The 27,668-nt window shown below is 34.7% G+C and overlaps 3 protein-coding genes across 6 annotated transcripts in view; 1 reads left to right on the top strand and 2 right to left on the bottom strand.

Moving 5' to 3' along the window:
* Positions 1 to 2,989, bottom strand: part of LOC117121443 (phosphatidylinositol polyphosphate 5-phosphatase type IV-like) — a 25,314-nt gene extending 22,325 nt beyond the window's left edge. For both annotated transcript variants that reach the window (XM_033266655.1, XM_033266654.1), the window contains exon 1: positions 2,860 to 2,989. The gene's annotated coding sequence lies outside the window, so the exon portion shown is untranslated. The remainder of the gene's footprint in view (positions 1 to 2,859) is intronic.
* A 1,986-nt stretch (positions 2,990 to 4,975) lies between these two features.
* On the top strand, positions 4,976 to 13,492 carry LOC117121437 (sperm acrosome-associated protein 9-like). Its single transcript, XM_033266646.1, has 5 exons — positions 4,976 to 5,132; positions 6,480 to 6,630; positions 7,448 to 7,663; positions 8,717 to 8,903; positions 9,517 to 13,492. Exons 2-5 carry the CDS (start codon positions 6,487 to 6,489, stop codon positions 9,822 to 9,824), a joined length of 855 nt encoding a protein of 284 aa, XP_033122537.1. The 5' UTR covers positions 4,976 to 5,132; positions 6,480 to 6,486; the 3' UTR covers positions 9,825 to 13,492.
* LOC117121435 (U4/U6 small nuclear ribonucleoprotein Prp4-like) lies at positions 13,367 to 26,930 on the bottom strand. Of its 3 annotated transcripts, none has more exons than XM_033266645.1 (15): positions 26,870 to 26,930; positions 26,265 to 26,410; positions 24,486 to 24,562; positions 23,855 to 23,927; positions 21,724 to 21,845; positions 20,695 to 20,871; positions 19,907 to 20,001; positions 19,214 to 19,272; positions 17,802 to 17,925; positions 17,186 to 17,275; positions 16,410 to 16,532; positions 16,110 to 16,217; positions 15,530 to 15,648; positions 15,048 to 15,272; positions 13,367 to 14,996 (listed from the first exon to the last, which is right to left on the bottom strand). In XM_033266645.1, the coding sequence occupies exons 2-14, from the start codon at positions 26,401 to 26,403 to the stop codon at positions 15,079 to 15,081; spliced, it is 1,500 nt and encodes a 499-aa protein (XP_033122536.1). In that variant the 5' UTR covers positions 26,404 to 26,410; positions 26,870 to 26,930; the 3' UTR covers positions 13,367 to 14,996; positions 15,048 to 15,078. The 3 variants fall into 3 exon arrangements, with proteins under 3 accessions (XP_033122536.1, XP_033122535.1, XP_033122534.1); XM_033266644.1 differs by having other exon boundaries at positions 13,367 to 14,992; positions 15,044 to 15,272; XM_033266643.1 differs by having other exon boundaries at positions 13,367 to 15,272.
* Between the last annotated feature and the right edge of the window lie 738 nt (positions 26,931 to 27,668).

Consider the following 27,668-nt stretch of genomic DNA (forward strand, 5'->3'; position numbering starts at 1 on the left):
GGCCCAAATTCAAACAAAAGTGAAGGCATTGCGAGCCCAATACAAGCTGATAAAAGATCAGTTGAAGAAGAGTGGTTCGGGCACGTCTGGTGTAAAATCTTTGATTGCGATCCACCCAATCACACGCGAGTATATCAAATCCCATGAAACAGAGTTGGCCAAACTCTCTCTCTACAGCTCTGCTGTTTCGACTTTCATAACTTGGAAGTCAATCCAACTAGTGTGACCGACCCAGAATTTCGAGCCTGGCTTGAAATCTCACCCGCGGTGAGTCAAGCCAGGCTTGAGACGCTAGTGTGACCGTAGCCACTAACTTCTTTCCAAATCACCTCCTACTAGGTACCCATTTATACTCCTAGGTGAAGAGAGACGAAAGCAGATTAAAGTATCTTGCCCAAGGACACAAGCAGTGTGACAAGCATCGGTCTCAAATCCCCAACCTTCCGATTGAAAGCCCAAAGCACACTGCACAAAATGCTTCAGATCATTAAACTAAGTACCGTTATTATTTACCTTATCAGAAAAAAAGCAAGTTATTTAATTTTGCAGAATGTTATTTGGTCCAGACCAAATATACTGTACTCAGGGACTTATCTTGAGTATATCATGAGTATCTGTTTTATTAATTTTGTCATCCCATAAAATTGTATGGCCTGCAATATCTTTACAATTCATTTCCATGGCAACCCACTTAATATATTTCGTAGACACATTGTGATTGGTAATTGACATGGTAGCTCTTATCTTGTGTATGTGAAATCATTACTGTATATACTGTAAAATGTACTTTGATCATGTCATTAAGATCATGAGTAGATTTCCTGTACGCATAAGAACGAAACGTTACTGATCTTATGAACGTGCTATATAAATGTCACACTATATTTAATTAATAATTTAACAACAGAGAATTAATGATTATTTAATATTTATATGAAAGGCATTTTGGTGGTGGCTCCCTGTGTAAAATCATAGCAAATTGGAATATAGAAGAAGAAAAAAAATCAAATAAAAAACAATGGCATCTTTTGCTAACACAGAAAAAGTCAAAACAATAGCTTTTCCGATGTCGTAAGAAAGCCTACATATAACAAACAGTTACATTTTAAATTACAATAAATATTAAAATAATAATAATAATTAATAAATCATAAACTGTTCAATAAATAGGAGTTACTGTACCAATCTACAGGAAATTATAATGGCACCTCTAGATGGCCGGAAAAAGCACTCTTAGACTCAAAATTTGAGTACAATTTTCCTCTTTTCTCAATTTTTGTTAAATTTTGAAAAATTTTAGGAGGGGGAGGGCGGGGGTGGGCCAGCTGGAATCCACCCCCCTTTGAATCCGCCACTGGACATGACTATTTAAATGGAAAGACAGTTTATGTTGATTAGATAGTGCCATTAGAAGGGCCAGCTTTCCATACATCTAGCCTATAACTATTTCTTTGGAAACAAATGGAATTTATGACTGACTCCTTGTGTTGTGCCAATTAAGAACCATTGTATTACCTCACAAGATTAATATATCCACCAAATAGGTGATACTGTAGGTTAGCCCATAGCCTAGGGTGGTGTTCCAAAACATCATTTTGAAGTTTAGTAAGGGGTCATCCATAATTTTCAACATTTTCAAAAGAGTACAAAACATACTCTTTTCTGTGACCCCCTCCCTCCCCCTAAAAGAGTACGCAAAAAAATGTTGATTTGTATCTTATTGGGATCAACATTTTATCTTTTTCATGAAAGAGTACTTATGCCTACACTTTCTACACCCTACCCACCACCAAAGCGTATGTTTTGTACTCTTTTGAAAATGTTGATAATTATGGATGACCCCTAAGTGCATACTGTAGACTGGTAGCCTGATCGCGCTTCACTTCAGTTTCACGTCGGCCACTGTTTATATGAAAGGCATTTCGGTCGCGACTTAACCCAAAAAATGTCAATTGTACAGAGCAACAAATAGGCTTGTGAGTTTATTTCCATGTTTGATATCATGTGGTATATGTTTTTTTAATGTTATTTCCATTTCATTTGTCATAATGTCATTTCTTTTATTTTCATTTCTAAATGCTAAATTGTTTCATTTTCTTACAGCTCATAGAAGTTTTTAAAAAAAATACAGTAGGCTTTTGTGGATAAAGAAAAAGCGATAACGAGGCTGTAGTGAGTCGTAGACGAAACAAGACAAAATAAAGATGTTTAATACTTGTAAAAACTTTCATTTTCATGTTCATCTTGGACTTTTCTTGATTCACTTAAAATTAAATGATTTTAAGCTTTTAACATAAAAAAAATGTCACATTATAACAAAGTAAATGTCAATAAAGATTATGTATGAATTAGGACACATTTTCACACTGCCATCGCATGTGTTTGTACCTAAAAATTGCCTGCCGGATCATCTATCATAAATATGATTTAAAATATATTGTACTGTAACAGTGTAAGTAAATGGAAACACAACAGATGAAAAAAAATGTACCAATCGACTTATTTATGGTGGTCACACACACAGGCCTAGGCCTAGCTAGTCAGAATATTTGGGTCGACTCAAAGGAATAGATATTTGGTGTATATCTTACCAGCCTGGCATTCATCGGGTATGTATGATGACTACTACGGGCCTAGGCCTTAGTTCTAGTCCCCTAGCTAGGACCAATATCATTATGTCGATGAGATGAAAGATCATTTTTGAACCCCCATGTGGCCTAGCCTGGGCGTATATACCTAGGCCTAGGTAGGCCTAGGCCTAGGCCTAGCTTTGGACAGAGCTTTCAGCAAAAAACCAAAAGCTGTTTTACACACACTCATCCAAATTTCTAAGTCATAAACATGTCAAAATAAACTTACAACGTATCCTTGAGAACGTTTTAACAGTGATTAAATCGCAGGCATTGTCAGCGTAAAAACACAAATAAACAGCATACCATACTCCATTATTTATTGATAGCAACCGCAAGACAACGCCCTCTATACTCGGAGATAATAATCAATTCTATTCTCGGATCATTAAACATCAGTTCTTTAATGTTAACATTAGGCGAGACTTGTTTTATATCTTGTTTCGTGAACTTATATTTTTCAAGATCGTTAAAGAAGGGCTGTGAAAATATAGATACCATTATTTTTTTTTCATTAGGAAATGGTTTTGCGAAAAACATCTAGATGGAGGAGAAAATCCTGTAAAAATAAAATTGGAATGGTGAATGTAAACTTGGGATGGTTAAATGCTATATAATATTTTTTATCACCATTGTTGAATAAACATAAAGAAAACTTCTTTTTTTTTAATTCTTTCTGTTTTCTGGAGATTTCAAGACAGCGGTGGCGGTAATAAAAGTAAAGAAAAACAGTTTTTTTTTTTAATTCCTTCTTTTTTTTTGGCGGCGGGTGCGCTAATTGGCCAAAAATAAAATTTTATTCTTATTCAAAATCATCTATCATTATTGGCGGGCGGCGGGTTCACTAAACAAGGTTTAAAAAGAAATCTCGCCTTACAGTGAGGTTAGATGATTTTTTTTTAACGAAGTCCAGTTTAATTGAAAACATCGGCCTAGACCTATTATTTATAAGCCTAAATTCTACTTAATTATTATTATCACCAACAATGATATTTTGATTTGTTGCTGCAAATTTGTATCTGCTAAATAACAATTATGAAAGATTCACTTGAAAATGGCAATTGTCAAAATGTACAAAAAAGATACAAAACTCTCAGCAAGAGTAAGAAGTCTGACCTCAACGATTATAAACTTTCAAATTTATTAATATTATTATTATTTAAAAAAATACAGATTATCGACCAGTGTGCTTTCAGGGAAAAGCTCAATTCTCCCTTCCACAGGGCCCTCCTATTTAACATCCCAGCAGCAAAGTTGATAATGGTTGAATATGTCAACAATTCCTTTTAAATAGCAGCACTGGCTGCCTAGTAAAACTGGTCACTTTGTTAAAGAAGAAAATACATTGCCGACATATGCAAAGGCCCAAATTTTCTCACCCCCGGGTCCCATGACTCGTCGTTATGGCTAGTTATAAATATTTACAAAATAACTCCATGATCAAGTCATTCCAATTGATTATAATCACTGGCGTTTTTTCTAGTCTTGAACGGGGCCTGAGAGGTTGGGACGAATGTGGAGTGGGGGACCCGTTGATTAAATGAGGGACTCGATGATCAAGTGTGGTCGGAGTCGGGACGCTCGCACGTGGTTTTTTTACTACACCAACTTGACGGCTATTTTTGCTTCAGACATTTTAAATGGGGAGAGCAGGTGGGTGGGGGGGGGGGGGGTGCTTGCAGTTTGGCCAGATGTAAGCAAACTCCTAGATACGCCACCGATTATTATACTTATGGCCTCCTATAGGGAATTTCCTGGGCCTAATATAGCATTTTCGTGTAAGGCCCAATAAAAGTAATTGCTAGTTTCACGTCCCAGCCCTCATCGAAGTTTGGAGCCTCATGAAAAAATTTACTATTTGCTATTTTTCAAAAAACAAAAAACACTATTTTCCATCGACAATAAATAATGACTATCTGAAAGAATGATGTGGGAACATAAATGGCAGACATACATTACAAAGATTCCTTTTACTTCTTTCATAAAAAAAAAAAAAATATTATTTACCAGCATGTTTACCATTAGTATATAAGGTCGTAAAAAAGCAAATATTAAATACACTCACCAAAAAATGATTTAAAATGCCGGACGTGAAACTAACAATTAATTTTATTTGGCCTAATCTAGCGTAACAAAAGGCCTACCGATAGAAAACCTACTTTAGCAGATTAAATGGTTATCTTTTTGACCGGCGGTCTATTATTAATATTATTAGTAGTTTTTTTTTTTGTTTTTTTGTTTTAAATTATCTACACATTCTGTTGACATAACGTGATCACCACAAATTACGCCATATCTTTCCCGATCAAAGAGGCCGTTCAAGCGTAGCTCATACATATGCACGATTCATGACACCAGTATTGAGTCTGCTCACTCAAGGTCGCGAAGCGTTTATTTACAAGTGTGGTTCGAAGAACGAAGTGATCTCAGCATCTTCAAAGAATCGTGTTAAATTTCTCTGGATATTTCTCACACTTTAGAGAATTATAGTTAAAATTTAAGGTATGTGTTTTCTATGCTACCAGTTACATTATTCTGGCAATCACCTAGACAGTGGTCTTATTATTTCTTAGAACTCAGGCTGCTGCAATTTTGGGTCAGGGTCGGATCTGAGAAGCTTCCTTAGCAACGCGTATTTTGACAGTAATACAGTAATGTCGGCATATTTATTCCAAAAAGGAAATCCAAAAAATGTAGGCCAACAATAATGCAGGCCTGCTGATGTATATTATTTATATATATCTATTTGATTTGTTAGCTCAAGGAGGTATGTTAGATCCAACAAAAATTGAAGGCGAATATAGGTTTTAATTTAGGTTAGCAACGATCTGTTTACAATGTGAACCCGATATAAACAGGTCATGTCTGTCGCTACGATCAGGTTTAAATGACGTTAATATCTTTTGTCGCCAGGTAGCTACAATGTTTCTATCAAACACTTTTACCGAATTCTTTATTGATTCCATAATAAAGCAAAACACGGCTTTGTAAATCATGCTCGCAGCAAAATCAGCCAATACTGTACAGTTGGATGAGAATATGACTATTTTGTAATGATTGTTAGTATTAATTAAGAAACCATTTGGAAATATCTTATACAATAAAGAAAAAGAGAAAAGTAAGTAAAAAATCGCCCAAAATGCCTCAGAGTTTACAGTATTTTCGGTGTAGAAAACACTAAGGTGGTGTTTATCTTGATCTGCCCCACTTCCCACTTTCGGCCCTCCTCTCGGCCCCCACCCCCTTTTCGGACATCTCTGGATCCGCCCCAGAGTCTCCCTTTTTGTTTATTTTGCAGCTGCATATTTTTGTTTTAACAGTCTTCCCTTTCATGTTTGCATACAGTACATTGAATATATGGTGGTAATTTTTCGCTGCTTCGAGACGCTTTTTGCCTAGGGTTCAGCTGGTAGAATCAAGTCTTCTCGGATAAGGACTGGTGGTCCAGAGTTCACTTTAAAGAACTTTGCATCTTTTGGAAGAATAGGTGGTTACCCCGATGCTATGGTTCATTTCAGCCCCTGTCGTTGTGGAATGATGTGAACATGTACATGTACTGTAGCCACTATAAGCCCTTTTTATGGCGGCTAGGTAGTCACAGACCATGCCATGTGCCCAAATTCTCCTACCTTTAAATTTCCAGTAGTGGATCAAACTTTTTATGAGGATGTACCCCCGTGTTTCGTTTACTGACAATTCTAAGGTCAATTATTGCACCATTTAACAGCATTTTTGGATTAATAATCTAGTCAGGAACTGACACCATGTATTTATATTTTTTTTTCAACAAATAATTTAATAAAAAATATAAACTAAAGCTCTACATTTATGATATTCATTATTCTTTAGATTTGAAATGGATTCCTGTAGACGAGAGGTTGCTCGTTTGAAGGAGCGTTATCGTGTCCTACAGCAGCAGCAGTTCACGTTTGTCAGCGCTATGGATAATACTCGACCAGATGCGTTTCAGCGTGCAAAGCCAGTACGAACTATCAATGAGGTAGGCCTCCTGTATTAAGATACTGGGGATAACATGACCAGCATTGATATCAGACTCATAACCATCAGTTTGAAAGTAAAAAGTATGCTAAGCTGCTACGGCTACTGATGTTACAGGACTTAGCCACTGTTGTGTACGCTGAACCATGGAGATCTTTAACCTTCTTGGTTCAATTCCATATGCTTTTCCTCTTGATCTCCTTGTGTTTTAGCTCAGAAAGGCTGAAATGCAAGTTTAAATAAAGCACCTTTTTTTTGGATGAGATGTTGAGCCATTTGATCTTGTGTACAGTAGGCCTATAGCCCACCCTCTGTAATAAATTAAATATAAACGTTTTCTCTGGAATTTCTCTGGCTGTATGCCTACTGCCCAATTATCACTAAAACTCCCATCCTGTGTATAATAAATTTACAGTGATAAAAATAAAAATCCCATTAAAAGTTGATTTTTATTTTTTGTTATTGATTTTTATAATTTTAAATATATAAAATACAATAAAGCACTATTTATCACTTTCAGCTTAAGCAATATAATTACTTATAATGCTAAATGTATATATTTTACTATGTAATACAGTTAAACTTTTAAACAAATTCGACTTTGCCTAACTCAAATAATTTCCAATTATGTCAAATTTTTGTGTTTTCCATTAAGGATCTGTAAGTCAAATTTTATCCAAGTCAAACAAATTTTCAATGCCATTTTGGATTCGACCTAATAGGCAAGTTCAACTGTAGTTTTACTATCTCTTAATAGTGTTATGAATTTAAATCATTTTAACATGATACCAAAACCAGTGGGTTATTTTTTTTTGCAGGTGAGTGTCCTACATGAACGCAGCAAAAATGCGACTGATCGCCGAGCCATGAAGCAGTGGCTGGACTTAGTAACGGCTCTTACCAATTTGTGCAGGCAGGTGGAGTTGCAGGGTCAAGTAGCAGTGCCAGCTGAGAGGGCGCTAGAACGATGGAGTATGCTGATGGATAAGCACAACGATCTGTCAAACTTGCGTGCTAAATATCCTCATCAAGAGGTAGGCAAATATTACATAATCATCATTCAATATATCGACCTTTACATCCAGAGGCGTAACACATACGAGCTCAAGGGGACCGTGTAGGCTGGTTTCTTCCTGGGGGTTACGAAAAATGTGCGGATGCAGACGGGGATACGAATGCAGAAATCCCAGAATGTGAAACTAATCCAATGAAAACTTAATGGTCATTTTTAGTATTTTAATCTACTTAAAATTGGAACTAATTTGCTGCCATAGGGAATGTGTCTGTATCTCTGCACCCCCTCCTCCCTACCCCAGCCTACGCCCCTGAGCTCTCACTGTCTAAATCAAAATGCCTCAGACCTTAAGGGCCCTGGGATTAGTCAGGCATGACCATGGGCCTAAAACAGCTGAATGGGCCTGGTTACTTAATGAACAGAAATTGTAAAATTAAAAATCCATCAAAATCCCTTAAAATGCCAAAAAAATGCTGAAGCAGCTTCACCCCGTATCCTTTTGGGGCCCTACACATTCCCAGGGTAGTAGGGCCCAAAAAAGCCTTAGCCAGTGGCCTCATACTCCATAGGCCTCTTATGCCACTGATAACATCATGAATATCAAAATCATCAAGAGCTGTCAATGATCACATCATTACCATCATCGACTTGTAATTTTAAGTTGTCATCCCAAACCTTATAACTTTCTACCAAATCTATCCATCTGTGAGTTCCCTCCTGCAAACCCCCTCCCCCAACACCTTAAATTATGTTTCCTGATTTAACTTTATAATCATTAATTTTGATTTGTATCTTTATAATATTGGTTTATATTGATGGTGCTTATCTTTATCATGGATTTCCATATTATTATAATTATTAAATATTATTATTATTATTATTATTATTATTATTAATATTATTATCAGTATTTAACTTGTTGCTGTATTATGAGATTGAGAATAATTAATATAAATACAGTATCCATCACCCATCACAGGTTTGTACTGTATAATGTCATACAGTAATAGTGAGTTTCTATGTTAAATGAGTTATCATCAATGGATTAGATTATTACATTATTTTACCACAGATGAACCACCTTAGCTGTGCCGAAGCTCGTATCCAATATGGTGGCGTGGTCAGCCTTCTACCTATAGCATTTGAGCAGGTGGACCGAACTGTTGCGGCATTAGCAGCTGCTAGGCCTAGCGTAAGTCAAAGCAGCCATCGAGACAGGCTAGTTAAAAGTGCGTCCATCCCAAAATCCAATACAGTAGGTAAGAGTGACTGAAGTTAACATAAAAATATATAGTACAGTATATGATTAATATAGTAATTAGTTATAATTATATAATATGGCCAACAAAAACTCCAATTCCTACTTGGCAATTCCCCTTTATATGTCAGTTTTTATGAATTGGAAATTTGTTTGGTGTAATACTTACCATATTTATTCAAATAAATGCCCCATTTTGGAATAAACATCCTTCTCGAATAAATGCCCTGGGTATGTTTATATTTCCTCGAATAAACACTTCCCTCTAAATGACTGTAAACAAAACTAATGTAAGCAACATCATTCTCAACACATTCTATTAATTTGCAGTAGAATTACATATTTAACCTGGTTGAGATCAACAATCTTTGATCACACAATAACACATATTGATGTTAATTAGATGTTGTAGTTCCACATTTGCAGTGAAATTAAGGGGCGTTTATTCGAGTACAGTATATATACATACCCATTTTACACCCTAAAAGCCTCCCTCGAATAAACACCTTCCTATAATAAATGCCCCCTTAAACACCTTTCTCAACAATAAACGCACTGGTGCTAGAGTATCTAAAAAATTATTCACTAAAAACCTTTTTATATTTTTCTTATAGAATTTGCAAGAGACCGAAAGCGACCAAGCACTGCCAGTAGGAATGGCCTAAGATCTAAATCATGTGACAAAATGGTTGACACCCATGATCTACAATGTCACACAATGAAACTATCGTTAAGTCGTCTGCCAAAAGGTGTTGACCCCACAATGCTGTTCTACCGGCGAACACTCAATGGGCGTGCCGACAAGTATTATCCAACTGGTGAAATCACTTTAGACAAGGCCCCATGGAGGGGAGCGTCTTACAATAATGTAAATCATATAGACCATAGGCATTTCAAAAACTTGGAGGAAAAGTACTATTAGATAACGTAAAGAAAGTGATCACTTACCCCTCAATAATACAATACATTATGTTTCACCCTCAATACATGCATCAACATTAACATCATACATAGAGATTCAAATAATTAATTTATTAACAAAGGACATTATCAAACATGCAACAATTCTTGACACTTATCTTATGGTGATACAATGCCACCATAATTATTAACACCTGACTGCAGTGGCGTATCTAGGAGTATTGAAATGGTGGGGGGAGGGGGTGCGAAGATAAAGTGGGGATTCAATTATTAGGTAGGTTGGCTCACAAAATAAGGTGATTTGAAGTGATTTTTAACTATTTAAGTGTGGTTTTTTTGCTTCAAACATTTTCATTGGGGAAAACTGGGGAGATGCAAGTATTGGGTGGTTGTGCCCCTACCCACCCCCTAGGTAGCCCACTGCCCGACTGTACATCTAAATTTACATTTTAAACAAAACACCAGCCTTTCTCACTATACTATACACTGATAGTTACACCAGTAATATTTTATTAGATTTAACACATTTTCTTTGTATGTTGTACAGCTAAAATATTGTCAATTTGCTAGTAAAGTGGTTTGTTGATCATGAGTAGGCCTTTTCCCCTTGAACCAGTGGTTGAAGCTTTGCAGCCTCTTTTCCCACCAGAAATTGTAAGACCCCAACAGGTCCTACAATATATGCTTTGATTAGAACCACCACTGAATTCAAGTTGTCCAATGGGCACAAGGCAATCACATAAACAGACGATAGTACAGTAAAACAAATGTTTGATAGTAAAAAATATTTAGATATTCTTATTCGAGACCACTTTTGGGCAGGCCTTTGCTTTCAGACTTTAATGGTATACAGTACCTTTGCACTACAAGATTGAAAATTAGTTCGAATTTGAGGGATCCCTGATTTAGAAGGGTTTTAAATTGTAAGGTGTATTCCTTAATTTTTACTTTATATGGAACTTATAGAAAAATATTTTAATATTTGTAAAAAAAAAAACTGAATCCCTTACCTTCTAATTTCATGTACTATTAATATTTGCCAATGTATGTCTGTAGCTATTTGTTAATATGATATTAGATAAATTTTGCTTCATATAACACCATCTGTTGGTGATGAGCTAGTACTGTGTAAATGTTTATACAATATGTATAGCTATACCAAAGGACCATACAAATAGTAACTAAATGCTTCTCAAATATGCATGGCCGTATTCAAAACATTCCCCCTCCATGACCATTTAACCAAATATTAATACCATTTCAGTTCAAGTATATATAATTATATTTTCTAGCATGTCCCCTGTACCTAAAGTGTGTGACTTAGATTAAGGTTGTAGAACTAAACTTTTACCATAGAAAGTTATGAATATATATATTTTTTTAGTTGTAAAGATCATTATATATGCGAGTACACATTCCGTATATGATTTTTCTTACTGTTTTTCTCATGTTTACTTAACAGTATAATGTTTTAACTTTAGTATTTTTTTTTTCAATTGTGTGTGTCTGTATCTAATTTATTAGTTTGATATATTTTATGCGTACAGAAATATTAATCAGTGGTGGATTCAATGGGAGGGTGATAGCTGGCCAAGGAATCCCCTATTTTTTTTTTAAATTAAAAAACAAAATGGAGAAAAATTATTTTCAAATAAGTCTAAGAATGCAATTTCCAGCCATCTATACATTGCATAATCATACATCTTCTTACCTCAGTCCCATGGCCGGGCTGAGGTGGTCTAAACCGTCCATTTCTAAAAGTGCCCCCCTTAAAGCTCCCTCTATTTTGAATTCCTGGATCCACCACTGTAAATACATGAGTCGCATAGGGAAGTTGGTCAAGATAGTCTGTACCCCTGAACCATGGAGATCTTTTTGCCCCGCGTTCTATTCCATGACACACATCCCTCTGAAGTACAGGTTAGCCATATAGTGCACAGATTTTGTGGCTACAATTTCCTATAGTTTTTTACTAATTGACATTTTTCTGCCCACTTCCATAGCTATACCAAAAAGGATGTATGGAAAGAATGTAAAAATTAACATATGTTAATATGTTGTCGCCTTCTGATAGTTTCTGTTTCTTTTAGCTCCCTTGTCCAAGCTGCTGTTTCTATGTAGGACTATGCTATGATGTCATCACATCTTTTCTTTTTACCTCTTTTTCCCTGTCCTCATTATGTTATTACAGTAGATTACTTTTATTTTATTTAATTTTAGTTAACTTACAAAGTTATCAATATTTATTTGTTCAGATGTATTGATGTCAAAACATCACTAAAAGATATACCGTCTGTCATAAACTACAGTAGAAAACCCTTCCAAATTTCAATAGCTCAAATAAAAAGAAGGGACTTGATCGTCAAATAAGATGTTAGAAAAAAAACCATATCAAACCAAATATAGTTATACAGTTTTACTGATTTACAGACCTATTAAAAAAATAAATAAATTGACCACCAGCCAATTTAAAGGCCTATGCAAAAGAATAAGAAATATATTTTATAAAAATGTTTTATCATTCCTAATTAAATGCTAATTATTTGGCCTACTTTAAAAAAAAAATAGACAGTATATCTTTAATATGTTATATAGTAATTGTGTTTATCGTGTTCATTAATAGTCAGAGAATTGCAGGTGATAAATTTATAGTTGTACCAGAAATAGAGGTGTCTGTAAAATTTAATGTGTTTGCCACAATGCAGTGGCATTAACATGCAAGGTCTATAAATTATTTGGCTTGTAATTACAGAATTGTATATTACATAAAGAACAGAGCACTTTTCTTTAGCACAACAAATTGCTATGCTTAAATGGGCAGCAATTTCCTTCAGTAAACCAAATACTCTTACACAGCTGCCAGATTTTATAAAGTGAATCATGCCAATGAGGTCTCTATGTAATTCATGTTATTACCCCAGTCATTGAATAAAAAAACCCTGCGGCGGGGTACTGCCAATGGGAGGCTGGGGCCCTGTCGGTGAGAAAAACCCAAAATCGTCGGGGAGAAAAAATATTTAGTGTATGTATTCTACTAAATTGATTATTATAATCCTTTGAAACCCCAAATTGTCAGATTTTAAGCAACACTTGACCATGCCCACTTTTCTCTCATCAGGGACCTTGGACACCCATTGGGCAAATCCTTGCGCCACCCCAGACCTGTGGAAGGGTTTGGCATAGCAGTTGAGACTCACAATCTCAACCCCATGTTTGGGGGTTTGAAACTCGCACTGTGTGAGCTGCTTGTGTCATTGGGCATTACATTTTATCTGCATGTCTCTCTCTAGCTCTACCCAGGAGTATAAATGCTGGGAAAGTACTAAACAGAACACCTGAGGAGTGGCGATCCCCTCAAAGCATTGCACAGTCTGCCCCCAAAGCTTAAAGAAAGAGGGATGAGCACTCCGAACCTGTACAGGTTCGACAATTTTTTCTTCCTCTGGATTCACCATTGCATGTACAATAAATATTATCTTTTGATGATGTTGTGTGATGTACTGTAGTTTAACAATACACATGCTAAGAACCCATAGTCTGGAATTATACAAAATCTGGAGTTTATTATCAATATTTTTCTAGTATACTTGACAATTATTTGGAAGAATTAAAATGTTTTTACTTTCAAAGAGTTAGGAATTGTCGTTGAAATAAATGTTCAATAAAGTAGTGTTTACATTTCATCTTTTTTTTCTGCTTAATAGAGAGTTTTTCTATTGAACAGTAATTACAATGAAATACATGCATTTCTCCGACAGGTGGCTCAACACAACTATATACCCACATCAGCCGTATTATGGTTTGAACAAGGTTAAAAAAAATGAAGCCATGTCACCTATAGATGCCCGAAAATGGCACTCAGGCCAGCTGTTTCTAGCTTAGAAAATAATTCTAATTATTTTTCCCAGACAAATTTTACAACGATATATGGCTGTCCCGGATGTCCCCGGCAGCTGAGCCAGGGCCCAGCTAGACCAACCACTGGCACCACCCCTGAAACATGCATGTAATGCACCTCAATTGTTCACATCACAAGGAAAGGCTATTTTCAATACTTGATTGTCAGAGCATTAAAGGTATAGAAGCAAGGACACAACAAAGGTCACACGCACTTGAAGGCTCTGAAATATGTGCTGATTCCATGGTGTAGACTCTAAGTAAACACTCTTTGGTCAATAATTACACAAAAGTAGTGTACTACCTCTAAGAATTCTTAGGATAAAATTGTCTAAAGTAACTTTGAAGTAAGCCTAATACAAAGACCATGTTCACAGGCACTGCCCAGGGGTTACATCAAGTAGAGTACTGTACTTGCTTGGATCTACATGCCTATGCTTAAACAATAGCTTTCCTTACACCATTGTTTCCTTGTAAAGGTCTTTTTCGTATGCGCAAAGATCAATAACAATCATTGATTTGAGTAAATTATTTATTATTTATTGGCCAATCATGTTACTAAGTACAAGAATTCTTTTTGATTTCTAATTGATTAAGTGTCTTTAAAAAAATGTAGATTTTGACATTCCAAAATAGCACACTTCCCTTTATTAGTAAAAGTAGCAGTGCTAGTCTTCAATAACAGTTTACAAGGTGCAGAGCCAACATTGTTTTAATCTATTTTAGAAATAAAATTGGCAATGTTACAGGAAAGAAAAAGGCAGGGCCAACATTTTAAAGGTAATGTTGACAAATAGTAGGCACACACTCCCCCTCCCCCACATGTGCCCACACATCCCTCTGATTAGATTCTACTGCTACCTTAGTACATTATTACACATTAGAGTAAATACAAATTACATTGGTCATTGTTCCTAAAATAATTCTGGTCATATGATAGGATGTCCAACCAAGGTGGAGTTTCTTCCTTGAACTAATAGTGAAAAAACTTGTTATGCAACTATAACAATAATACTAAATTTTGATGTACATAATGTGTATTAAAATTTAATCTTAAGTATCTTGTTATTTGTTTTGTTGGTAAAACACATTATACTCATCATAATTCCAAATAAAGAACACAGATCTAATTACCGCACCTATAGCATCAGAATATTGGCTGAATGAGCGCATTAAGGCCAAGGGACCTCAATTTAAGGATGTTCCATTATCCCTCATTCTGATGCCTAGGGTCTTGTGTGTTGTATACTCTCCATGAACACCATAGTTAAAAGCTTTATGGCATGGAGCACCTCAGTCTGGTGTATACAATCTCTCTTAAGGAGCTCTTATATTATAATACTGTCCAAATTAGCGCCTCATTCTGATGCCCAGAGTTTAAAGGTTCTGTCGTAAGAGGCGGTTGCAATGTACTGTCCGTCTGTTGAGATATCCATACCCATTATCTTACTATCATGACCGGCCAGGGTTGCTATGGGAGACCATCCAGGGTGCGCCCAGATCTTAGCTGTACTATCATGGGAACAAGTTAGCAGGTAGTCACCGGCTGTGCCTTAAATTAAGGAAACAAGTTGAAAAAAAGTAAGGCAAAGGCAATGATAAAACCTTTGAATGAAGAAACAAAAACAAAGAAATTATAGAAAAACATAAAATTCCTTAACTTTTAAGGTTCTTGCTTGGAACACAACATCCCCCAAGTCACATATATTTACTTATAATAAATAATGATATTATGGGGGTCATACCACACACAAGGACCATGCTCAAATAAAACACAAAATCTATACTGTGATTGGTTAATAAACTGACCTTGAAATTTGACCCCTGATACTAAGTTTTGATGTGCAGGTATGTTATATACTGACTTCCTTTGCCGCAAGTCCCATATCTTCACAGAATTATCTCCACTACCCGTTGCCACTGTGTACCTAAAATTGATTAAAATTATACAATGTACATCATTATTAGTCATACAAAAATTAATTTACATACACCAATTATTTTCAATAGATTGGGCTGACAACCAGAACGTAGCCTGAGAGGACAACCGTTTCAGAGGAGAGAACAGAATGCATAAGTTCAGACATTCGCAGTTAAATTAACCCAACGTCATAATGATATATGTTCTCGGATTCCGGCTCTGAAGCCCGAAACAGAGAAGAAGAGTGATGAAATCGAACCAAGGACCACAATTCAGTGCATACACTTTGGCTACCAATAGTTTAGCCAACTCAGCTTTGCTGGTCTTCACAAAAGTCTTCAATACTTCGCAAATGTACTATAAAAATGGATTTTATTCACAATAACAACAATAATGAACTTACATCAACAATGACAACTTTAGAACAATCATCAATAATAATAATAATAATAATGCAAGAAATCCTACCCATTAGGAGAGAAATTTATCGCAAGGACCGATTGTAAATGTCCCTGAAGAAACATAACACATCGCCCTGTCCGCAAGTCCCATACACGTCCAAATGCATCCAATCCACTGTGAAAAAAATGTTGATAAGTAAATAAATAATTAACAATTTACAAGTTATGTAATGTTACAATATAATAAGAATAACTGTAAAACCCAATTTAAATATAAAAACAAAATATAACTAGGGCATTCATCTTTTGTACCACAATCGCAGGTTCAATTCCTTTACACTTTGAAACAAACAGAAGTGAGGCTTACCCAGTAGCAACCAGGGACCCATCGCACTGAAAGTCAATACAGTATACTTCCTTACTGTGTCCTTCCTGATGGAGAATCTCTTCCTGAACTTCTAAATCCCATAATCTCCAGGATTTATCATAACTGTGGGTAATTAAAAATTACATAAATTAAACCATTATTCTACCATAATACATAGACATTTCCTCTGTATATTAGTCTCTAGTTTTGAGAACGAGAAACATGGGAACTATAAAAAGACCATTTATTCTGGTACCTGTTTTTGTTTAATAACTGAGTTGATTACATGGCAAATCGCAGGACTGCATTGCACAGGGTCATTAAAAAATGACAATAATAAACTATGGTGCTTTATTTACTAGCATGGTGACTGGTTTTGCGATTATGGTGCCTGATTTGTTATTATCAGGGGCGAATCCAGCAGGGGCAGTGGGTTGGGCTGAGGTGGGTGTGTGCATCCCCACTCCCCCGCAGAAAATTGTCTGGATCTGTCCCTGAATAATGGTGTCTGCTTTGGTTGTTACAATTTTTGTATTGGTTATGGTTGCCTGGTTTGTGGTTACAGTGTCAGTTTTGTGCTAATGGTGCTATATTTAGTGGTGCCTGTGGCATGGTGCTAATTCTTGTGCTTATGGTGCCTGTTAAAAAAGTTATACTGTAGTGTCCGGTTTTGTGGTTATTATGCCTTGTTTGGTGGATATGGTGCCTGGTTTCTGTTTTTAATGTGGTAGGTTCAATCCAAAAACTGCAAGTTAGAAAATATGCAGTGCACCTACCATGCTGTTCCTAGAAATCTTCCTGAGGGATGAAACTCTATCCTAGCCACCCTTGCATCATGCCCTTCCACGTTTGCAAGTGGTTCCTCACTGAAAGATAAAAATTCTAGGAATTGATACATTTATTGATATAATGTTATTCAGGACACTATCAAACAACTGATTTCTCATAGACTAAAGCTGTACAGGCTATAGATAGGGTACAACACCAGGCCTGTAGTCAGGTGGGTTCGAGAGGTTCGAAAGAACCCCCCTTTTCCAGAAATGGCCTTTTAAATTATTATTAAAATGTACCGCTTGCATGAGGTTCCTGAAATTAACTCAAAATATTGGAAATTTCGCATTTTTATTGTTATCTCCAGACATCTGAGCGCCAACCAACATAACTACAACAATAAACAGATACAAACAATTTCCTCAACCCACTTAACTCTCAATATCAGGTATATTCAAGAAGCCGAGCAATCCGACAGCAATTCAAACCTGACGCTAACCAGGTCGTACCAGAATCTTAAGCTCAAGAAGCAGAAAACTAGGTGAACTAGTTAGGTAAACTAGTTAAGCTAGTTAACTAGGTAAACTGTTGACTTGTCTAAGTTCCTCTCATTTTACAGACCTGTCCATTGACCACAACTTGACAGAGCCGTCTGTTGCACATGATGCCATGCAAAACATGGATTCATCCCGTCCTACCGTAGCCTCTGGATGGAATGCAATACCACCAACGTTATTCGTGTGGCCTAAAAAATAATTATTAAGAGAAACATAAAGAGAAATATCAACAACAAAATATAATGAAACACTGATGGTATTTTTTGCCTTTTAGTACACATAGCACCCAAAAAAAACCGAAAATATATATTTTTTTACTTTACTGACATTCGTTGCTATCCTATTGATCTTGTAAATAGAAATCCATATTTTAAAACATTTACAGACTTCTCAGGTAGTATGGAACTTCTGTAGTACCTACGGGAATTTTGCCTAATTACGAACATAAATAAATAGACAAAAAATACTAGGGAAACACAAGTCTTCTTAAAATTGCAGGTTTACCAGATAACATTGTTATTGTTGTTATGATTATTTTTATTTTATTTTATTGTTATTATTTTATTGTTATTTGCTTTTTCTCAGTTGGCCTATATTATTCCTCTGTAAAGCGCATAGGGGCAATGTGCAATATGCGCTATATAAATATAACATTATTATTATTTTTTTTTTTTTTAAGCCAAATTCTCTCTTCCCAGAAATAATACAATTTTACAGGAAAATCTATAATTTTTTTTTTTTTTTTTTTTTTATTAAACAGAGAATATTTGTAAAAGTTTCTTCAAAAATGTTGTGTTTGTAAATATAATGGGTACTACTACTACTACTACTACTAATACTACTACTGTAAATAAATACACTACTTGCATATGCTTATATTTTTGTTTTAAATGTATTTTTGTAAGGCCACGACATATGTTTAAAGTTAGTGCTGTAATAGGCTTAATGCACATGATCGACAAAGTTATCAGAAATTTTACTTCACCAATTTGGGATTTCTGTATTAGGCGTAATGGAAATTTTGTATTTACTACAGATATTTGAAGATTTGGTTATTGAAATGCATTTTACTACCTTGAAAAGTCTGCATTCATCAAACTGATTTGTTTACATGGAATATCTCATTCTTTATACGAACATGTGGTGGATGTCAAGGGAGGACCTAAAGGTCTAATCATTTTCACCTATAGTAGCACATTCGCAATCATTTTATTTCTCAATTAAATTTTATATTCATCTTCTCTGCCTATATTCTTTTGGCAGATTTAGTTTGCTAATTTATGAGAAAATCAATTTTTATTTATATTTTTTCACCATCTTCTTTTGCCAATCAACATTATAGAGAAAATGTATCATCAATATTTAAAAAATCATCAACATTATAAACATCATTATTATTACCATTTATTCATCATCAGAAATACACTTACTAAATCAGAACAAATGTGAAATTGAGAAATTAAAATTTATCCAAACCTCTTAATGTTCTAATTGGCTGGAATTCTGGAACGGACCAAAGTTTAATAAGACCAGACCTACAAAAAAAATATAATAACATATTATATGAGGCTTGCCATGCCAAAACCAACAACAGTGATAAAAACATTAAAAATAACATATTCTCCACATTAAAATGATGGGTCATTTACAGAAATTGACTTATTATTGCCAAAGTTATGAGTAAAAGTACAGCATTATGGCTTCTCTGTACAGTATACATACAATACTGCCACATTCTAGCTAATTACTGTATACTCAGTTAAACAATCAATGACAGTAGGCTGGTTTTGGGACGCATCCTCATATGCTATCACTAATGTTTCTTGTCAACAAAACATAAATACAATAATTATTCTACTTGATGACTGAAGCAACTCAATCGAAATGTCATTTTCAACATAAACAACAGTTCTTTTGAGAAATATCTGTGTGGTGTACCGCAAGCACTTTATAATATTTCATTACTTCGCAATGCAAACCTTCAAACAATACAATGAGGATGTCTTCTGTTTTTGTTTTTTTTTGTGGAAGAATAAGTAAAGCAGAGCAACTGTCCCTCTTGTATTTATTTTTAGTAACATACAATTACAAAATCAAAGCATGAAAACAACTGCATAAATTATTCAATTATTTAATTATAATACCAGAAAGAACAGCAATTTTAATTACCATGAAGTCATTGCTAAGACTTGGGAATTTGGGCTAAACCTACAGAAAGAAATCGGTCTGGTATCACCAATCTCACTACCAATTGCTGTTATATTCTGTAAATAAGTCACATTAAAATCAATAGTCACAGAGTATACATTACACTCAAGGAAGTAACAATAATTAAGAAAGTTTGTGTTTTCAAATACCTGCAAATAATAATTCTTGATAATAATTAATAAAAACAAAACATAACTATACAAAAACAATGATTATATTGTAAACAAAATGATAATGAAAGAGATAACAACAACAATAACAACAAAAATAAAAATTACAATTGAGAAAATTTGTTTGATTGCAAGCTGATTTTAATTAAGTGGCTTGCAAAATATTCAGGTAATAAAACGAATGATTTAATATTAAAAATTACTTCAGTGATATGGTTGTGCCTTATACATAAGTCACTTGGTTGAAACTTTTTTTAATCATATTCAGGGGACACCCATATTAAGGGACACTTTTTTTGCTCTGAAGGTGTCCCCTTAGTAGGGGTTCTACTAGATGTATATCGAAGCAGATCCAGAGATGTCCGAAAGGGATCCAAAAGTAGGGCCGATTGAGATAATATCCTAGGATTTCCCGCAAAATTGTTGTGTTCTAGATGCCCAAAAATAACCTCCGAGAGGTTTTGGGCAATCAATTTTTTTCTTTTTTTCCCTTTTTTAACTTTCCAAAAGGGAGAAATTAAAATCTGCCCCTGTATATCATCTTAAGATAAGACATTATATTATATTTAGATGTCTTACCCTTAGTCTGTTATGCAGCTCCTGTTTCTTGGCATGTCTTACTGTCTCTGGTATCTTCACTGCAAGCCGAGACTCTGCAATTCTCTTCTGAGCTCTCGGTAACGAATATTCAGCAATCCACATACGAGCTGATTTTAAACTCTGTGGTCCTTCATGGTACCAAGTTTTATTATTTTCCTACAAGCAGAAGTACAACAATTGTATGAAAACTCGAGGAAAATCACTGAACTGCCCATTGCCTGGCAGTTCAAGGGTGCCATCGAGACCTTGTAAATAACCATTGTAAATAGTTGCACGCACATTGCACTGGCATATAGCTGTCTGGCAGCAGCTGATCACCCCTGTCCAGATACTGTACAGGCTTTGACAAGTATAGAAGTAGAAGTAGATTTGAAAAGATTATTTGTCTTTTTATTTTATATGGTGTTTTGATTACAGTATATATGGTATGTTTGTTCCAATTAACCATCAGTGATACACAGTCTGTAAAATTGAGGGGAGAACAATAGTACAATCCACAATTAGTGATAACTGATACTAAAATTTAAGAAAATATGTATTACTGTCATTTTAAATGAAAAATTTCTTTTTTTACCAAAAATAAAGCAATTTGTTATGATGGTAATAACTGGCCTCTCCTGAAACCTTGGCTAATGATCAATAATATTAATTATTAACAACAAAAATAACTCTCATTAAAGACCCCTCCCATTACAGACCACCTCCAGTTAAATACCTCACCAAATCTCCTAAAGACAACAGAAGCCCTGTCCCAAAAGTAGTCTTTAATCTTTTTTTTTTCAAATCGTTTTTTAATTCAACTAATAATTTATGATATGTTACTATAATATTTTCTTATAATAAAACTTCACATGTAATTCCAATGTTGAATGAAAATGACAATAAATTGACTTGACAAATATATAAATAATATTCATACCAAATAGTATAATAAAATTTCTATCAGAAACTACTGCACATACTGATTATTGTTCTTATTACCCTATATGAATACATACGATACAGTACCTCTTTTTGTTTCTTCTCCTTTTCTGCTTCTTGTCTGATGCCTTTGAATTCAGTAAGGCCAACTTGTGAAAGCTTTTGTCTCAATCGTTCTCTCCTATCTGCTGCATCTTCAGCAAACAAGCCTAAGAGGGAAACAACAACAAGCAACGTCATTTTAATTATGATAATAAATGTTGTTATTACTGTACAATAATAACTACACCCTTCTAAGTGCAAAGATGTAAATTTTATTTACTACTAGTAAACATTTATATTTTTTCACATGAATAGCTCAGCGGTTCACATAAGTAGCTCAGTGGTTGGCCGAGAGGTTTTGATCGTAATTTGATTTCTGTATCAACGGGGACTATGTCTTAAAGGTTGACATTGCAATACTAACTTATTTAGCCTCCCTCACTCATATCTCAGCGATGTTGTTACCTACTATGTATATTTTGTTGTGTATTTTGTATGAGGTGGAAAATAAAGATTCTGATTCTCTGTAATTAGGAAGATTTTTTCTGGTGAGGGTTTGTTTTCGTGGGATGTTAAAATTCACAAAGTATATGTTGGCCTTGGCCCCTGGTTTTCCAGAACATTATGACACAGTTGAATGTTTTTGTACCTCCTCAAATTTAATAAAGTTGATGGCTGAATAATAATAAGAGTACGTTTTGTATAAATATTTAATATAATAATAACGCTAAAAAGAAAAGATCGATGTTTCGACTCCTTCATGGTGTCATTTTCAAGATCAAATGATGAAGTATAGAATATACAGCAACTATAATCAATAGAAAAAAGCTAATCTACAATGTTAAAGTTCATAACAGTGGGATATTAATTCCTGTGTTAGATAAAAAGCTTTGCTTTGACAGAGTCACATTGTTTATTCAGACTGGGTTTTAATTGTCTAATAAATAGCATTTCATGAATGAGACAAGTCAAATTTGTTCCTACATTTCTTTAAAATGCTGAAACATGACTCAATACTGCTTGGGCTGATATGATGGTCCTTAGCATGTTGTCCTAACAGAAATCTTATATGTTCAGCAATACGTTGGTAAAGGTGTCGGTTTGTGTATCCGACAAGTCACATTTAAATCTGTACACAACACACTGCTGATTTATGATTGTAGGTTTTCTTTCTGTTTTCTTAATATCATCACTTATTTTTCTGCTTGTGAAAACAGGAAAAATGTTTTGGTGTATTTTGTTGCTTAGTTGGCGTAGTTGACGCTTAACTGAGTTGGCAAATAATTGCAAATTCAATCAAATTTAGTGGCATATCACTGGGGTATGCCCCTCCCCCACCAAAATTTTCCATGCAAAAAAATCACGTTCAAGTAGATAAAAATCACCTCATATCCCCATATTTTGTGATATGCGATCTAGCGCCCCCTCATTAATTACTGAACCCCTTCACACTTCACCTTTGCCCAACATCAGCAATCCCCTAGTACAAGATTCCTAGATAAACTGAACAAATTACCCACTATAAAAATCCTCGCTTCAGCGTAAGATGCTATAGCAACAAAATGTGACACTACCTAAAAGTCTAATTGCTGCAGTGGTTCTGGCATTGGGAATGCGAAAACGACTGTTTTCCAGAATAAGTACATTTGTGACCAAAGCTCATAAACGGGCTGTAAACTCGTCCTCAGGCCAAAATGAGTTTTTGTTATAATGGCATAGAACATATCATTTACTTTAAAATGACAGTTAAATGAACTCAATTGGGTGTATGGAAGCAATGACCGTTTGAATAATTGTCATCTTATCAACTTTCTTAAATCAAGTTTTGAGAAAAATGCTTTTATTTTTTACTAGCTCCCATCCGAAAATGGCTAAATTTTACCTCTTACAGTTGGAATTTTAAACTCAAACTTCAGGAATAGTAAGATTAAATGTTATACTTGATTTATTACACAAAATCCCAATTCACACAAAATTCACGTTCTACACCTTATTCTGGGTATTGAGGCTTGTTTCTCAATACAGTGCAGTGCAAGTTTACAGCCCTTTTGTGAGCTTGGGTCACATTTAACAAAAATAAACAGCGTTCTCAATTGGAATGTTTCTGAAATAATACCTGTATAGCAAAATGTTCATGTTGTAAATGAACATGTCATTACATAAAATATACACTTACATATTGGTTCTCCAATTTCTCTTAGTTTAGCTTTCACCATAGAATCATCAGTGGACACATGGAGGGTTCTTGCCTAAAAAAAATTAACAAAAAAAAAAAAAATCATTTTTTAGAAAGCAAAAACTGTACTGCAGTCAATATTAAGTTAAATTTCATGAATTTACAAATGAATTTTCAAATCAGATACATCTTTTTTTGAATATATTATTTTAATAACTGAGGAAATAGGGATGTTGTGCTTCTTTTTTCTCTAAAGCTTTGTCTACACTATCACATTTCATCAAAATAAGCGTCACATAAAATTTGATGGAACATAGAGTTGAACACGTTCAACTTTTGTTGATACAATTTAATGATATGTGAAATGACGTCATTATGCCCATATATGGGCACATCACATTTTTTTGTCAGATAAAACTGATAGTGTAGACAAAGCTTAAGGTTCTTAAAATATTATCTAATTAGCCATTTCCAATTATTTCATCAAACACCCTAGCAGGGTCTAAGAAAATTCATTTGCGCAACATAACAAATCATTTTTTCCTCTAGAGCCAGGCTTCAATTTTTAGTTTTTATCTTCAATAATCACAATCATTGTGTCATCCTTTCCAACATGTAAAATAATTCTTACCCTTTTCCTTCTGGCAAACTCTGCTAAAAGATTTTTCTTTTGTTCAGAAGTATGTTCCTCCAAATTGAATGTTTCACCTTGAAAAGAAAAAACAAATATCAAAACACATATAAAAAGAACTTCCAGCTAAACAGTCTTCTCACTTCCACCATTTCGTTCCATGCAACCTCTCGTTCACATATATTTTTGTGGCTGGTCCTACATTCTGAAATCATTACTGGTGTATCTTGAACTAAACAACTATTTTTTCAGGTACTACTGCTTACTTAATCTAATTATATAGTCAGGCTTATCCATATTATTGTCTTCTTGCCATTTGTCAATGTTATTAGTACGACTGCATGCCACGTTTACAAGCTTTACTTTTTTGGTTATGCCACTTGTTAATAATATGATTTGCCAGTAAAATAAATTGATTGATTGGTAGTATGAGCTACTGTAGTCCACACTTTGAGCGCTCTGATCTTCATGAAACAGCGCTAAATAAATGATGGTATGTATGTACTGTATGTATGATGTATGTATAGAGTTTTTTTATTTTTGTAAGGAAAAGTGAATTGCTGATAGAATAAGATATTTGTTTAATTGTAGCTCAACAAAGACAGCATATTTTTGATGCATGGAAATTTATACATACAGGTACAAATAATATTATTAATGTTGAATGTCAATAACAAATAATGGACAACAATAATCACTGGGTCATTCCGTGTCAAATCAACCAGATTTAAAAAAAGTTCCTGTATGACCCTCTCAGATTTTGATGAAACTCCATAAAAATGATCCACTATGTGAAAAACCAACACTTAAAAAAAATTAGTGTTATAGGTTTTGTAGTTTCTGAGATATTGACTCCTCAAAAAAGGGGCATTCAGGTAGAAGAAAAACTTTTTTAATCTGGAAATTTTAAGGAATCATAACCCACACCAGTAGTACTTATATATATATATATATATATATAGTTAACCTAAGTAAGCTAAAAAATGTTAAAAATCTATGATCCCATGGCATGAAATGATTCAACTCTTAAATTTCGTTATTTCCGATTAATGTTAAAATATGTGTCGTTTTCAACATAGTATCTAACCATGAAGGAGCTGACTACCAAAGCTGAAATTTGGTGTATAAGTAGATCTAATATATCTGGTTAACTGGTGTAAATTTAAGAAAAGATTTTAACTGTCCACATGACGAACCGTTAATGGGAAACATAGGCTTTTTTCACTTTTTTAGGGCTGGTCCCAACTTTGAATGGATGCTATTCCATTTAATTAATTTGATCAGCCTGTGCTTGCTTGTGGCTAGAGACAACTACCCATAGATAATATATCTGTAATTTAAGATGTATACACTCACTCATATGGACACGTACACAGGGTGACATCGAAAATCACAAAAAAATTGCGTAGTTAAACAAAGTGGCTATTTTGGGTGCAGATAACTTCAACAGAGAAGGGGTAACAGTTAATCTGATGTCATATTTGTGTAATATGGTGGAATATTAGAATAATACCAAGTTTGACCTTGATAGCTATTACCAATCCTGAGTTATAAGCTCCCAAAGTTGGAGAAAATTGCGTTTGCGCATCTTGGAGAGCCACACCCCTTTTTTGGGGCGTCAATATCTCGGAAACTACATATCTAGTAGTAGGGCTAATCGTTTGTGTATGTTGATTTTTCACATAGTGGATCATTTTTATGAAGTTTTATGAAAATCCGAGACGGTCGACCTGGGACCTTTGGTTGATTTGACACGGAATTACCCCACTATATACATACCTTTGGATATGTTGATATTACCCGCAAGAATACCAGAAGCGATCGCATCATCTCCTCCTTCCTTCCTTAACGTCTCCTCCAACGTCCCATAATGCACTTTCTGCTTCTTGAAGGCTGGGCCACTGTCATCTTCTGACATTTTGATACTTTCAAAAGAAATTGAAAAATCAGCTCAAATCCTAGCAAAATCCTAGTTTTATTTTTGCACAAATTTGTAGTCGTGTCTGTTTAAGTTTAATCAAATAAAAATAAGTCATAATTATGCTTTTAGAAGTAAATAAATATTTGTAGTTTTTGTTTACAAATGCACAGCATTGGCTAAAAGGGTTATGTGCACTTTCTGATAAGATATCCTCCGCGCAATTAAAAAAAATTACAGTATGGCTCTAGCCTACGCCTAGCCTAGGCCTAGCTAGGCTAGGTACTAGGGCCTAGCCTAGGTAGGCCTAGCCGGCGTTGAAACAAAATTAAATGACTATTTCTCTAGAAAAAAAAAGTTAAAAGCTAAAATAGAATATTTATTATTTGCACAGTTCTGTGGTTACAATAGATTGTAAATTATTACTACTGAAATATTAGCCTAGGCCTAGGCCTAGATAACTCACGTTTGTAAAACGTTCAACTCGCCGCGCTTGTTGTTTGTTGTAACACTTTGTTGTTACTTGCAATTGGAATGAGGTAAAAGAGAGGGCGTGCTCCAGCAATAATATACAGCCTCGAGGTATATTTGGTATACCAGAAACGGACTTCTATTCGGTCATGTTCCAACTCCAGAGCTATAATCAGTGGCGGATCCAGTAAACGGAAAGCTGAATATTCATAATTCTTCTCATATAAAATATATGAATTCCCATTGAATGAAAGAAAAAATCATCATCAGAACACTAATTTCAATATTAATTGAATGAACAATCCTGTCTAGGAATTACGCCCGCAAAATAAAAAAAAATAAAAAAAATAAAAAAAAAATTGTTCGTGTGGGAATCGAGCACACAACCTCAAGTTTTGCTATCATTATTCACCATCAACTAAACTGCCTTAAAATTTTTTTTTTTTTTTAAACTGGCTCGTGTGGGAATCGAACCCACGACCTTCAAAAATTATATAAAAAGATAAAAAAATAAAAAATTTGCCCCGTGTGGGAATCGAACCCACGATCGCTGAGTTTACTACTCCTGATCCAGCATGACTAAACGGAGGGAGGTAAACCGCGGCCCCTAAACCATAAATGCGATAAACCAAGTACCACACCAAGTACCAGTTAGTCAATTCTTACCTTACTAGAAAAAATTCTTCGTATATATACACTGCAGGTTAATATTACGCATGGTCATGGTGTCAAAAAAAAATGGGCCGTGGGCCAAGAGGGTTTATTTTTTGTCTAAAAATGTATAATTAAATTTA

Source organism: Anneissia japonica, unplaced genomic scaffold (genome assembly GCF_011630105.1).
Source record: "Anneissia japonica isolate Jap-2015-1 unplaced genomic scaffold, ASM1163010v1 scaffold41793_len627382_cov181, whole genome shotgun sequence".
NCBI classification, from domain to species: Eukaryota; Metazoa; Echinodermata; class Crinoidea; order Comatulida; family Comatulidae; genus Anneissia; species Anneissia japonica.

Excerpts from the sequence above, each read along its gene's own strand:
- LOC117121437 (XM_033266646.1), top strand. The coding sequence starts at position 6,487 with ATGGATTCCTGTAGACGAGAGGTTGCTCGTTTGAAGGAGCGTTATCGT. Across the intron at positions 6,631-7,447 it reads CAGTACGAACTATCAATGAG|GTGAGTGTCCTACATGAACG; the intron begins GTAGGCCTCCTG and ends TTTTTTTTGCAG. Across the intron at positions 8,904-9,516 it reads CCCAAAATCCAATACAGTAG|AATTTGCAAGAGACCGAAAG; the intron begins GTAAGAGTGACT and ends TTTTTCTTATAG.
- LOC117121435 (XM_033266645.1), bottom strand. The coding sequence starts at position 26,403 with ATGTCAGAAGATGACAGTGGCCCAGCCTTCAAGAAGCAGAAAGTGCAT. Across the intron at positions 23,928-24,485 it reads AGTTTGCCAGAAGGAAAAGG|GCAAGAACCCTCCATGTGTC; the intron begins GTAAGAATTATT and ends AATTTTTTTTAG. Across the intron at positions 20,002-20,694 it reads AGCTGCATAACAGACTAAGG|AATATAACAGCAATTGGTAG; the intron begins GTAAGACATCTA and ends ACTTATTTACAG.